This window comes from Propithecus coquereli, unplaced genomic scaffold (assembly GCF_000956105.1).
Source record: "Propithecus coquereli isolate 6110/MARCELLA unplaced genomic scaffold, Pcoq_1.0 Scaffold134, whole genome shotgun sequence".
Classification (NCBI taxonomy): domain Eukaryota; kingdom Metazoa; phylum Chordata; class Mammalia; order Primates; family Indriidae; genus Propithecus; species Propithecus coquereli.
The window spans coordinates 5,003,714-5,016,142 of record NW_012137636.1 but is presented as its reverse complement, the minus strand read 5'-3'; the positions used below and the strand labels follow the sequence as shown (position 1 = coordinate 5,016,142).

The 12,429-nt window shown below is 34.0% G+C and overlaps 1 protein-coding gene across 1 annotated transcript in view; it reads left to right on the top strand.

Annotated features, from left to right (window-relative positions):
- Positions 1–12,429, top strand: part of BBS9 (Bardet-Biedl syndrome 9) — a 501,118-nt gene that overhangs the window by 172,733 nt on the left and 315,956 nt on the right. Inside the window, exons 7-8 of the mRNA XM_012638756.1 lie at positions 3,007–3,190; positions 3,834–3,963. Of these exons, the coding sequence (XP_012494210.1) occupies positions 3,007–3,190; positions 3,834–3,963 (314 nt within the window). The remainder of the gene's footprint in view (positions 1–3,006; positions 3,191–3,833; positions 3,964–12,429) is intronic.

Sequence of the window (12,429 nt, the reverse complement as noted above, 5' to 3'; positions counted from 1 at the left end):
TGCAGCTTGTAGGATTTTCTCCTTTACTTTGACTTTGACCTGTCTGATGACTATGTGCCTTGGAGGTGTCCTGTTTGCAATGAATGTTTTAGGAGTTTGATGACCTTCTTGTATCTGAATGACTAAATTTCTAGCAAGACCAGGGAAATTTTTGTTTATTATTACCTCTAGTAGGTTTTCCATGCTTTTTGCCTTTTCTTTTTCTTTCTCAGGGATACCTATAATACATAGTCCCAGAATTCTTTTTTTGAGACAGAGTCTTGCTCTGTTGCCCAAGCTAGTGTGCCATGGCATCAGCCTAGCTCACAGCAACCTCAAATTCCTGGGCTCAAGCGATCCTTCTGCTTCAGCCTCTCAAGTAGCTGGGACTACAGGCACGTGCCACAACACCCAGCTGATTTTTTTCTATTTTCAGTTGACTGGCTAATTTTTTTCCTATTTTTTAGTAGAGACAGGGTCTTGCTCTTGCTCAGATTGGTCTCGAGCACCTGACCTCAAGCAATCCTCCTGTCTCAGCTTCCCAGAGTGCTAGGATTACAGGAGTGAGCCACCATGCTTGGCCTACATAGTCCCATAATTCTTGAGGACTTTGTTCATTTCTTCATTTTTTGTTCTTCATTTTTGACTATCTGGGTTAATTTAAAGCCTTGTCTTGAAGCTCTGAAATTCTTTCTTCTACTTGGTGTAGTCTGTTGTTAAAACTTTCCGCTGTATTTTGTCCTTCCCCAAATGATTCCTTCATCGCAGAAGATCTGTTTTTTCCAAACTGTTTATCTCTCTGGTGAATTTTTCATTCATGTTCTGAATTTTTAAAATTTCTTTGTGTTGGTTTTCAACTTTTTCATCAATCCCAGTGAGCTTACTTGTGATCCATATTTTGAATTCCATACCTGACATTTCAAAAGTTTCTTTTTGGTTGGAGCCCATTGGTAGGGAGCTAGTGCGATCCTTTGGGGGTGTTGAAACAGCTTGCTTTTTCATATTTCCAGAGTTCTTATGCTGATTCCTTCTCATCTGGAATCCATTCCCTTAGCTCAAAACAGATAGCTTTGTGGTTCACCTGTTCTCCTTTGCCAAGAACTCCATTTCTCTCAGTGTAGGGAGGTAGAGGTATGCTGCTTTTCAGCTCATGCAGGTAGATACCCATGGTGATGTTGTTGGCCATTTGAGTTGCTTGGACTTCAGACCCGTGGGAGAGTGTTTAGGTGCCAACGGTGGTGGACTAAGTTAGGTAATCCCCAATTACCAGACCCCTGGATGGCGTGCTTGAGTCCTGGGTAGACCAGACTGAGAACAAGCTGGCAAACTTGCTCTTAAGTCTCCCTGGGTTCAAGTGCTGGCTGTGATAGAGCAGGGTGGGGTACTTTCCTGCTCCAGAAAAATGTTCAGTCAGGAGAAGGGTACATGCACTGTGAGCCTGGACCAGGAGGGGTGGGCCCCTCTTGACAAGATTAGCAGAGGGTGGCAGCTGTGGGATACACAAGCCATTCATACCTCCCTCTCTCGGCAATGATAGTGGTGGTCTCTGTCCTTCAGGGGCCTCAGAAACATGATTTGCGGGTTCATTGTGTGTAAATCATCTCTCAGAGTCAGGTACACATTAGCCTGAGTCACAGACATTGACATATAATGCTTGAATGCTAGCCTATTACAGTGCAATGAGAAATATAACTGCCATGGGACTGACATTCATGTCTTATGTCCAGTGGAATCTTTTTGTATAGGTAAACTATACTTGAACCAAATAGTAATCGAATGATTTCTTAGTGTTGAATTGTAGTTCAGCTTAAGATAGTCTGATGCATCTACCTATGTTCACTATGCTGTCTCCCTCCTACAGATTGTTCTTATATACACACTGGCAGTACTTGCCTTTCTGACCAGCCCCATTTGGATTTCATACCTTCTTTAAATATTTTAAATTTCTAAAATAGATAGATTAATATTTAAGATCATGTCTTCATGGCCAGAAATCCAGCTATATTCTTAATGTGACTTTTCATATCTCTTCTTGGATCTCTTATTTGTTGATTATCATCTAACTTTGAGAGCTTTCTTGTTTCCTCTTTGTCCAGTTCCTTTTTTGTGAGTGAAGCCATCTCACTGTTATTGCCATGTACTGTATATGCCTATCAGCCAATATTTTTCAAAATGGTATATTTTTGCTCTTTTGCATTTTCTTGATTTAGAAATATTAATTGCTTAGAAGATGAATTCTGAAAAGTTCTTTTTTTACATGCTCATTTTACATTCATTCCTTTATTATCTTAAGAAGCCTTTTATTGAATATTGACCATGTTTCAAAGATACAGAGATACCCTGGAGTAGCTCTTATGTGTAGGATGTTCTGTCTATATTACTACAGTGGCTTGGTGGCTGCTCTGTATGTGCATTTTGATTTTTTTAAACTTTTATTTCTTATTTTCATTATATCTCATTACCTCCACATACATTCCTTTTAAAAATGAGCAAGTGTAACATTATCCTTTTTCAGTTATAAAAATAGGAAAAATGACAAAATACTACTAAAATGTTCACACAGTCTCACTATTTAATTGCATATTGATGTATTTTAAGTTGCCTTTCTATAAAAACATATGTGCCATAATAATGGCTATAGTTTTTACTAATTGTTAAGTTTGACTTGCAAAGTAAAATCAATAGCTTTTTAATGGAAGTTTTTTAGGGAAGCAGATCACTTTTTCAATATTTTTGAATCACTGAGTACCTAGTATCTTCTGGTAAGACTTAGAACATTGAGAGTCATTTTAATGTTCTAAAAAGAAACAATGAAAAAAAGGACATGGAGCAAAGCTTTGCCAGGGTCTATAAAATACTAGTAATACAGTCAGAGCAAAATAAAAAAAAAAGGAAATGAGGGAGAAGACTAGTCAATCTTTATTTTAATGGTTTGTTGTAAAGCAATTTATTAGTTTGTATTGATATGAAAATAACTGAAATGTTCTAGGTTTAGCAACCAACTTGATCTTGAGTTTTGCTTTGCAGGTGGATTGGACTCTAAATATTGGAGAACAAGCCCTTGATATATGTATCGTCTCTTTCAATCAGTCAGCATCTTCGGTTTTTGTTCTTGGAGAGAGAAATTTTTTTTGCCTTAAGGATAATGGACAAATTCGATTCATGAAGAAGCTTGATTGTAGCCCAAGTTGTTTTCTTCCATATTGCTCAGGTGTGTAGAAAGATTTTCTTTTATCTCCTTTATGTGTCAAGCCTATGTTATATACTTCAGAAAAAGCTACACTCGTACATGTATTTTAAACATATAGAAAAATTGTTTTATATTGAACATGTAATGGAAATTTTAACTTTCAGAGTTTGAATAGATGTTTGTTATTAAGCACAGATTTGGTTTTGTCAGTCATTTTATTTTGTACAAAATGACTTGTAAAATTGGCCTCCAGTATACATTAATATGTTTTCCATAATGTGGCTGTTCAAGATTCCTCCAAGAGAATATCAGACTCTTTTATAGGCAGAATAGTAATGTCTAATACAATGACTTATCTGTAGTGAATGCCCAGTAAATCATTAGCTTAAATATGTTACATATTAATGAAATTCATGCTTTCTAGATGAAATTCAAAAATGTTGTCCATTATCTAGTTATAGTTTCCAAGTCTGTAAAACGATTCTTTTCTTTTTAATATTGGTAGCTTGATGTTGGAAAGTAACATTATATTACTTGAGAATTTTATACATTAAAATCAAGATATTAGAATTAGTTTGTGTCATAAATCCCCTAAAAGGGATATAATACACTTATGCAAATGACTGTTTTCTTAGTATCCTCTTCCTGTATCTTCAACCTACAGTTTCTGAAGGAACAACAAATACTTTGATTGGAAACCATAATAATATGTTGCATATTTATCAGGATGTGACACTGAAGTGGGCCACTCAACTTCCCCACACTCCTGTAGCAGTAAGAGTGGGCTGTTTTCAGTAAGTGATTTAATTTAACACAGTTTTATTAGAGGATCTTAGTCAAGGAATTCTCTAGAAATTTTATGAAATAATGGCAAGTGATTTTATTAAAAAATGACAAGTAGACATTGTAGTGTGAATGTCAATAATAGAAATAAATTTAAAATATAATTTTCATTAGGAAGGATATAAAAAGGCTTAATTGGCACTATTAGTCATTTTCATTTAGTATTTCTAGCAAGATATCCTTAGTAAATTAAAGATGAAAATTGTTGAAGATATCAAGAAACTGGTTTACTTGATAGATTATTTTCTTTAAAATATAAAAAGATTTCTTTTAGCTTTTGATAGTTCCATTTAGAGATCATTTATTGATAGACTTTGAGAATATTACATTTGTTCATAATAAGGTCTGACCTTGCTTCACACCTTATTGTGTCAAGTAATGCAGAATTGCTAATGATCATGTGTTTAAGCAGTTTAGATTTTATTTTTATTTTTATTTATTTATTTATATTTGAGTCAGAGTCTCACTCTGTTGCCCAGGCTAGAGTGCCGTGGCATCAGCCTAGCTCACAGCAACCTCACACTCCTGGGCTCAAACGATCCTCCTGCCTCAGTCTCCCAAATAGCTGGGACAATAGGTGGGACAGGGTCTCACCCTTGCTCAGGCTGGTCTCAAACTCCTGACCTCAAGTGATCCTCCCGCCTCAGCCTCCCAGAGTGCTTGGATTACAGGCATGATCCACTGCACCCAGCCTAAGCAGTTTAGATTTTAAATAGGGCTACTTTGTATTTAAAATGAAAAAATTCATACCTTAACATTAAATTTATAAAATGTATCAAAAATGAGAGAAGACGTCTAAGTGAATAATTTTTCTAAGTCATCAGTATAAAAGGCTCGAGAGCCTAACAAATTTTTTAGCCTCTCAGATTATGTTTAGGAACTGAAAATCTCAGCAAATGTATAGAAACACAGCTTGCTATAAAACTCCATAGATCTCCAGATCTATTCAGTTCTGCTTATTTAGAATATTTATTGCTAATTTAAAAACCATATGTAAAATTCTTTAATGACATCTATAATATCTGATCAAGATGAGTTGTCCTCCCACATTAAGGGATTGGGTGTGTGGTATTGTTAAAGCTAAATAAAGGGCATTTGTATTTGCATTAATGGGTAATGTAAAGACTGAATATTAGAAAAATGGAAACAGTATTTTGAAAACACTGAATGTTTTTAAAAGAAGTTGTTTCTTTATGTTTTATGAAAAAAGGCCATCATATAATTTTAATTGCTGTGCACTTAACACAAATTATGGTTATTTTGTAACTGAAAAATAATTTAAAACGTTGAGATTGGCTTTTGCAACATCCAACAGATGGTCTTTTTATTTCAACCAAACATTTAAACTCAACAGACATTTTGCATCAGATTTACTTAGAGGGATTTAGAACAGGAAAAACATCTTGCCAGCAGGGCCACGTCAAGTATTTCTCTTCTGGAAGAGTAATTCTTGCAGCAGTCCATATATCCATCTAAGAGCTGTTCTCTTTGGCCCCCTAAGTGACAGTTCAGGTGCAAGAAGAAAAATCTACACTGGTCGGTACATGGCCGCCTGTCTTGGCTTATAATCTCCATGTCCCTCAGCAGCCGATATCTTTAAATACTTAAAAATAATTGGGGTTTTGTGTATATTTTGAGCACAGGAGAGTGACAGAGAGACCTTATCGAGAACATTTACTTGAAATACTTTTTTTACACATATTAGTGTTATGTACAAGGGGTATATCCATTTCAAGAGTCACCATAGACAGAGAAGTGCAAATATATGGCTTCTCAGCAGATATTTATTGTAATTTTTAGTTTTTGGCCCAGATGTACCTTGCAAGTTTAGGGTCCAGTAATAACTGAAATTATTATGAGTGAAAACCCAAATTTCCACATAAGTATGCCTCATGATGCTTATGTTAAAAAGTAGCCTGCCACATTTTATTTTAGGTACTTGTGAGTGAAGGTTCTTATTTCTCATAGCTTTTTTAAGATCATAGTTATAAACAATTAAATTCAAATATTACCATTAGTATTTTCCATAATTAATATATCATAATAAGTTCTAATTATTCAACTGAAGGTTTTTCTTATTTTTAATATACTTTCACATAAAAGGATAGGATTAGACAGTGTGTGGAAGAATTTCATTATAATTTTTATTAGAATTTTAAAAGGAACTATTACTAACTTAGGTATAATATATTTATATTTAGAAGTTATTATTTAAAATTATAAGCACTGAAATAATTTTCTCTTGTATTTTATTACTTTTAGGGTTAAACCTTTTTGCTAGAAGCTTCCTTGGCTGAATGTGTTTATTTATAAAGGAAATTGCTGCTATTTTAATATGTTTCTTTTCAATGAATAAGAAATATTGAATTTGGGTCAAGTTGATGCAATTATACTTAATAACAGCATTTTGCTCAGAAACCAAGATGCTTTATTTCCTCCCACTCCCACCTACTTGGCAGCCTTAGTCCTCTCTACCTTGTTCATTATATACCAGTTCTAAATCTGTGTTTCCTTCTTCCTTTCTGGAATACATCTCATTCTTGATTAGATGGTGTTATTTTAATTTAATTATTTTAATTTTGGGGGTTTAAGTTATGGGAATATGAAATAAGTATGCAGGTTTATAGAATCAGAGGAGCCTGACTGTGATAATGTTCTTAGCTATTACTGTTTTCCTGTCATTACGTGAAGTAGCTGTGGATGCCTGGCTAAAGCATCTTACCTCTGCTGTGGTCAGTTTCCTAAATGGCAAATAAAGATCATCGTTTATCAGTAACATTATTCTCTCTAGAGATATCAAATATGCCTAAAAGTGGAAGTCTATTTGAATTAAAGTTCAAAGTGATGAGAATTAGTTGGCAGCCCACAGCCATAGTGCTTTAAAATCTTATTGCAGCTCATTTTTTATTATTAATATAAACAATTTGGTCTAGGACTTCAGTGTTTTTCTTCTTAGGCTGTGTACAAAATAGTAACTTATTTCAACTTTGTTATTTAACATTTTGTTCTTTAGCTTTCATTGCTACAGTATTCGTGACCAGAATATTTCCCCTATGTCTTCTCTGGATGTTCAAATGTCTTCTGTCTTCAAGACCTACCTCAAGTCACATAAATAAGCCTTCCCTCCTTACCATGGTCTCCTTTGAATTTATATCACATTTATAATTATGTTGGTGACTGCTATTTGATTTTCTTAACTCCCCAACTAGATTATATGCTCCTTTTCAATTTTTGTGTATCACACTGAATAATCAATTGGAAATCTGAGCATATGGTATACGCTTGGTAAATATGTAAAAATCATTGTGGTTTGTGTGTATATGTCAGGGGAAAGGGTAGAAAGACCTTATAAGATCTTTTAATTGAAAAATCTTTTTTAAGTATGAAAAAACTGAGACTCATAGAGGGAAAGATCCTATTTCTTTCAAACCAAAGTTATTAAGAGAACATTTTTAATTTCAAAGTGATTTTTTTCTTTCTTTTTTAGTTTGACTTTTGATGCTAATTTGTCATCTTTTTGCATTCCAGAAAGAGAATGTGAGCCTATACACTTTTTGCTATGCTATATTTTTAAAGATTTTCTTTATGGCTTAATATTTTACATAAAATTTGTAAATATTCATAGAATTTGGGTAAAGTATAAATTCTGATTTTTCAGAGCATCTGCATTTTATTGATATTTTTCTCTATTTATTACAGCTCAGGAGTAGAATGTTAATCTTTCATTACTATATTTTTCTGTCAATTTTTTTGTTAAACAAGCATTTTTGGTTTATGTATTCTTTTTCTATGTTATTTAGCTTATATTTATGATAGTTATTTTATTTTTTTGGTGAGTTTTAAAATTTATCTATATCAAATGACCCTCTTGGGTTACCATTTAATGTTTTTTTTTTTGTTTGCTGCTTTTTTCATTTGTTTGCTTTGAGTTCACTCTGTTATTAGTTATTGGTATGGTGTTGTCTATGCTTTTTCTTTTAACCTGTCACTTTATTTTGGGTCTCTTGTAAAAAGAATTTGGTTGGATTTTTCAACCCATTTTGAAGACCATTGTCTTTTAATTAACATATTTACAGTTATTATAAGTGATATATTTGATCATTTTTCATCTTTTGCAATACTTTCTACTTTTTTTCTTTTTTTTTGTAGACAGAGTCTCACTCTGTTGCCCAGGCTAAAGTGCTGTGGTGTCAGCCTATCTCACAGCAACCTCAAACTTCCAGGCTCAAGCCATCCTCCTGTCTCAGCCTCCTGAGTAGCTGGGACTACAGATGCATACTGCCATGCCTGGCTAATTTTTTCTATTTTTATTTGCCCAACTAATTTCTTTCTATTTTTAGTAGAGATGGGGTCTCACTCTTGCTGACGCTAGTCTTGAACTCCTGACCTCCTCAACTGATCCTCCTGCCTCAGCCTCCCAGAGTGCTAGGATTACAGGAGTGAGCCACCAAGCCCAACCAGTAAGCCACACTTTTCATAGTCCTTTTGTCTTATCCTTATATCTAAATGGAATCAGAGCTCACCACTATTTCTTTTACTATTCCTGAATTATCTTGATCTGTTTCTTGATTAGTTAAATTTAATCATCCTGTAGTTTTGAGGAAAGCCTTGTAAGTGTTCTTACATGTTTAAGAATTGTGTATTGCTTTCATACTTGCAGATCATCTTAGCTTCCCTCACAACTTTGGGCTTTCCATTTGGTATTGACAGTTGCTATGGAAAAGTCTGAGGCTAGTTTAAAATTTTTTTTTAAGACTTTGTATTGGATGAATTACTTTTTCTGTCTGTGTGCTCATCTGACTTATTTTTTTCAATCCGTAAAGGATTAAAAAAATTATTCCTCATTAATTATTTATGTATATTTGTTTTATTTGTATTTGTGTGATTTTTTTCATATCTCTCTACCTTGTTCTTGAGTTTGTTTTAGGTTTATTTTTTCTAGTTTTTCTTGTTATTGCTTCTAATGTGGTTTTCATCCCCTTTATCTTTTGTTTGAGCTTTTTCAAACAAAGAAAAAATTATGGTCCCTTCCTTTTATCCATATAATGGTTATTTGTCTGAATTCTTCTTTTGTTTCCATAAGAAGTTTTTCTTGCTATGGATATTTTCTGTCTTTTGCTTATGTTCTCATCTCCTTCATATCTATCTCTTTTGCTTTATTTTTTGCAATATCTATAATACAATGTCCCCTCTTAATTATTTTGCAATTGTTGCTCAGTTTTAAAATGGTAACAGCAATTTGCTGAAGGATCATGTGGGGAGTGATGGGAGAGAGTAATGAGCTCAGACCACCTGACTCTTTTCACCTACTCCTTGTGTTTATTTTCTCCTTTGCCTTGGGGGCCCATCTTCCTCAGTTTTCAGGGTTCAGGAGATTAGTGATTGTAATAGAACCCCCAACTAGCCCTAGTCACAGGCCATTGGTGCTAAGAATCAGTGGCTGCTGCTTGTCCTTCTGTCTTTATTGTTTAGGAAGCTAGCTGATTGATTAAAGCACAGGTAGAGGACCACATCTTTTGCTTCCTCTGTGGTTTTCTGATGTTGTAGCTCCTGCATCTTACCCATGCCCTTAGACCTCATCCCACTGGTCTAGGACCTGACTCTCTATTCTGCTTGAGGTCTGAGAAGCCTGTGCCAGCTCTTGGTATCCTATTTTACTCTGGTCCAGAATTTAAAATATTTGATAGAAAAAAATGTGCTTCAGAGTTTATTGATTGTGACTGCAGTCATTTCTGTGTTCAATTTCCCCTTTTTTGGGGTGGTGGTTATTGTAGTATTTTCTGCTGTTTCATGGTACGTTTTATAGTGTCATCTCTGACTGGAAATCATTTCTTTATCAGTTGGTGTTTATTGTTGCTAGGGAGAAATCCATGGACAACCTGTTTTTGTTTTGTCATAGGTAACTAGTTCTTTGTGTTTGGTTGCTTGTAGAATGTTTTTCATTTTCCCTGTAAATGCCACATTTGCCGCAATATATCTGTATGATATTTTTTCCTTGGTTTTATTGGGAATGTAGTAAATTTAATTTTTTTTTTAACTGCTGAAGAAAGCTTTCTTGTGTTATCTCTTTGATTATTTCTTCAGTTCTGTTTGATATAGTCTGTCCTTCAGGAAAACTAATATCTTTTAGTTGGCTGTTTTCTGTTCCCCATATTTGATATTTTATTCCTCATAATTTTCATTTCTTTGTCATTTTTTCCCTGTTTCCTGGGTAAGTATCTAAAATTTGTGTTTTGTATCAGTGTTTTGAGCTTCTATAGCATTGGTTTTGATTTTTTTGGTGTCTAGATGGGAGATTTTTTAGTCTGCTGAGGTGATATCTTTCTCCCAGCCACTTCCCTCTCACCTCCTGCATCTTTGGTACTATTAACCAGTGTAGTACCTGGCAAATTACAATTCCCATGATGTACTAGTACCCAGTACATCTTACTTTGAAACATGTTACAGTGCTTATTTAGGAACTCTATTTCTGAGCATATCATATGCTACTGTTAATTTACATTCATTACTTGGCCAGTTTTACAGAATTTGCTACCTCTATGGAAGTAGATGGATAATATAAGGGGTTATAGGGCAGTGGTAGAGGTTGGAAAGGTTCGGGTAGGTAGGGATATATATGTTGTTTTAATTCTAGCTCACTAACAAATGTCTATACAGTTTTCTGGTTCATGTAGAAGTTAGGTTTCTGAACCACATTGGGGCAGAGGTTAAGAGTTGGGAGGAAGAAAGAAACATCTTCCTACCTTTGTTCAAATGGTCTCTATGCAGTGAAGCTGGGTTGTAGCCATGAGCTAAAGTTACATTTTGGCTTCATATACTTAATGATTAGTCTAGCTTCATTTTAGGTTTGGGATTTACAACTTAAGTGGTTGTTTTACTTGTGCCCCCCTTATTTCTCTTCTCTCTTTTCAGTAATTTTTTGTGGCTTTGCCTTTGTCTTTTTTCTGTTCCTGCATGGCTATTTTAGTTAGCTTTTGGAGAGATTGCACTGAAGGCTGTTGCCATATTGAATTGAACATTTCAGAAGAGCCTAAGGATCATATTATTAGATTACAGAAAAATCTAATTGGGAATTAGACTGGAATAATACAAAATTTAGGAATTCTTAGAGAGATTGGCGATTTTCCAGTTCTACCTACCTGTTAATTTCCAAAAATAATTTCTTTTCAAGCTAAAGATTGAGCAGTGTAGTTTTTTTTTTTTTTGAGAAAAAAATTAAGAATAAAATGGCAACGTTTTTAGAAAGATGTGGTCTGACCTCTTGATTTTACACAGCATATTCAACTGTTTTTAGTAACTGGATATCCTAGTGTCATCCCTGCCCAGTTAATGTTTGATCTTAGTTTGTGCAGTGTTCAAATTCTAGTTCAGTGAAAGAATTTACATATTTTCATGAAATTTGACATTAACATGGAAATTTTACTAACTTTCTATCCTTCCCATGATAATGTAGTATTTATATTCTTTTGGAGACTTTTAAGGAATTGTGTTTTTGGTTATAACTGATGCTTTTGGTGTAATTCAATTAGGTTGAACTTAGCTCATTTACAGTGTTTAATGTTACTGAATTTCAGTGTTTCCACCATTATTTTTTCTTCAGAAATTAATCTTTTTCCCTCATATTTTGCTTGTTTGTTTGTTTTCTTATCTTGTTCTGTTTTGCCTTTTCATTCTACTTGGAAAGTCAAAAATACCTTCATTCTGTATTAATAGTGATAAATCAGTTTTTATGAAGCCCACTGTGTGACTTAAGTGGCATAAGATTATAATTGAGTTTATAATCAGAAATTTTATTAATAGGATGAGAGAACCTCTGGCTTTCAGGGGTCCCTGTAAGAAAAGGGGGGCTTCAGTTTGGGTCCTAGTGAGCTTGCTAATGTAATACAATAGACTATAATGTAGCATAAAGAGTTATGGGGGATGGAAGAATTATATCATATTTAGTATAATTTTTTCTTCCTATTGTTGGTACCATAATAAACGTAATTTGGACAAATTGTTTATTTCAATCCCATTGAAGAATTTTTGGGATAAAATGAATTGCATGATTTTTGATGGTTATTACTTGCATGTGTGTATTTCCATTGTGTACAATCAAAGGTCTTTAAAAAATGATCTCTAGATTTTATATCGATTAGACTTAAACTGGAAAAGCATAAGAATTGTGCTTGTAGTGTCCTTAGAGCCACGTGGCTCAGCTATCATTAACACATAGACTATCATTTTGGTATGTTACTTTCATAAAATGTGGTATGGCTACGTTGATAAGTGTTTTATTCACATTGAAAAGACTTTGTGGTAATCATAATTTAAAAAGCCAGGTCTTTATTATTATTTGTCAGTTGGAGTTATAACTCTCAGAATTCTTCTTATAAAAGTTAGAAATCTCCTGCTTGGCTCATGTTTTCATTATCACT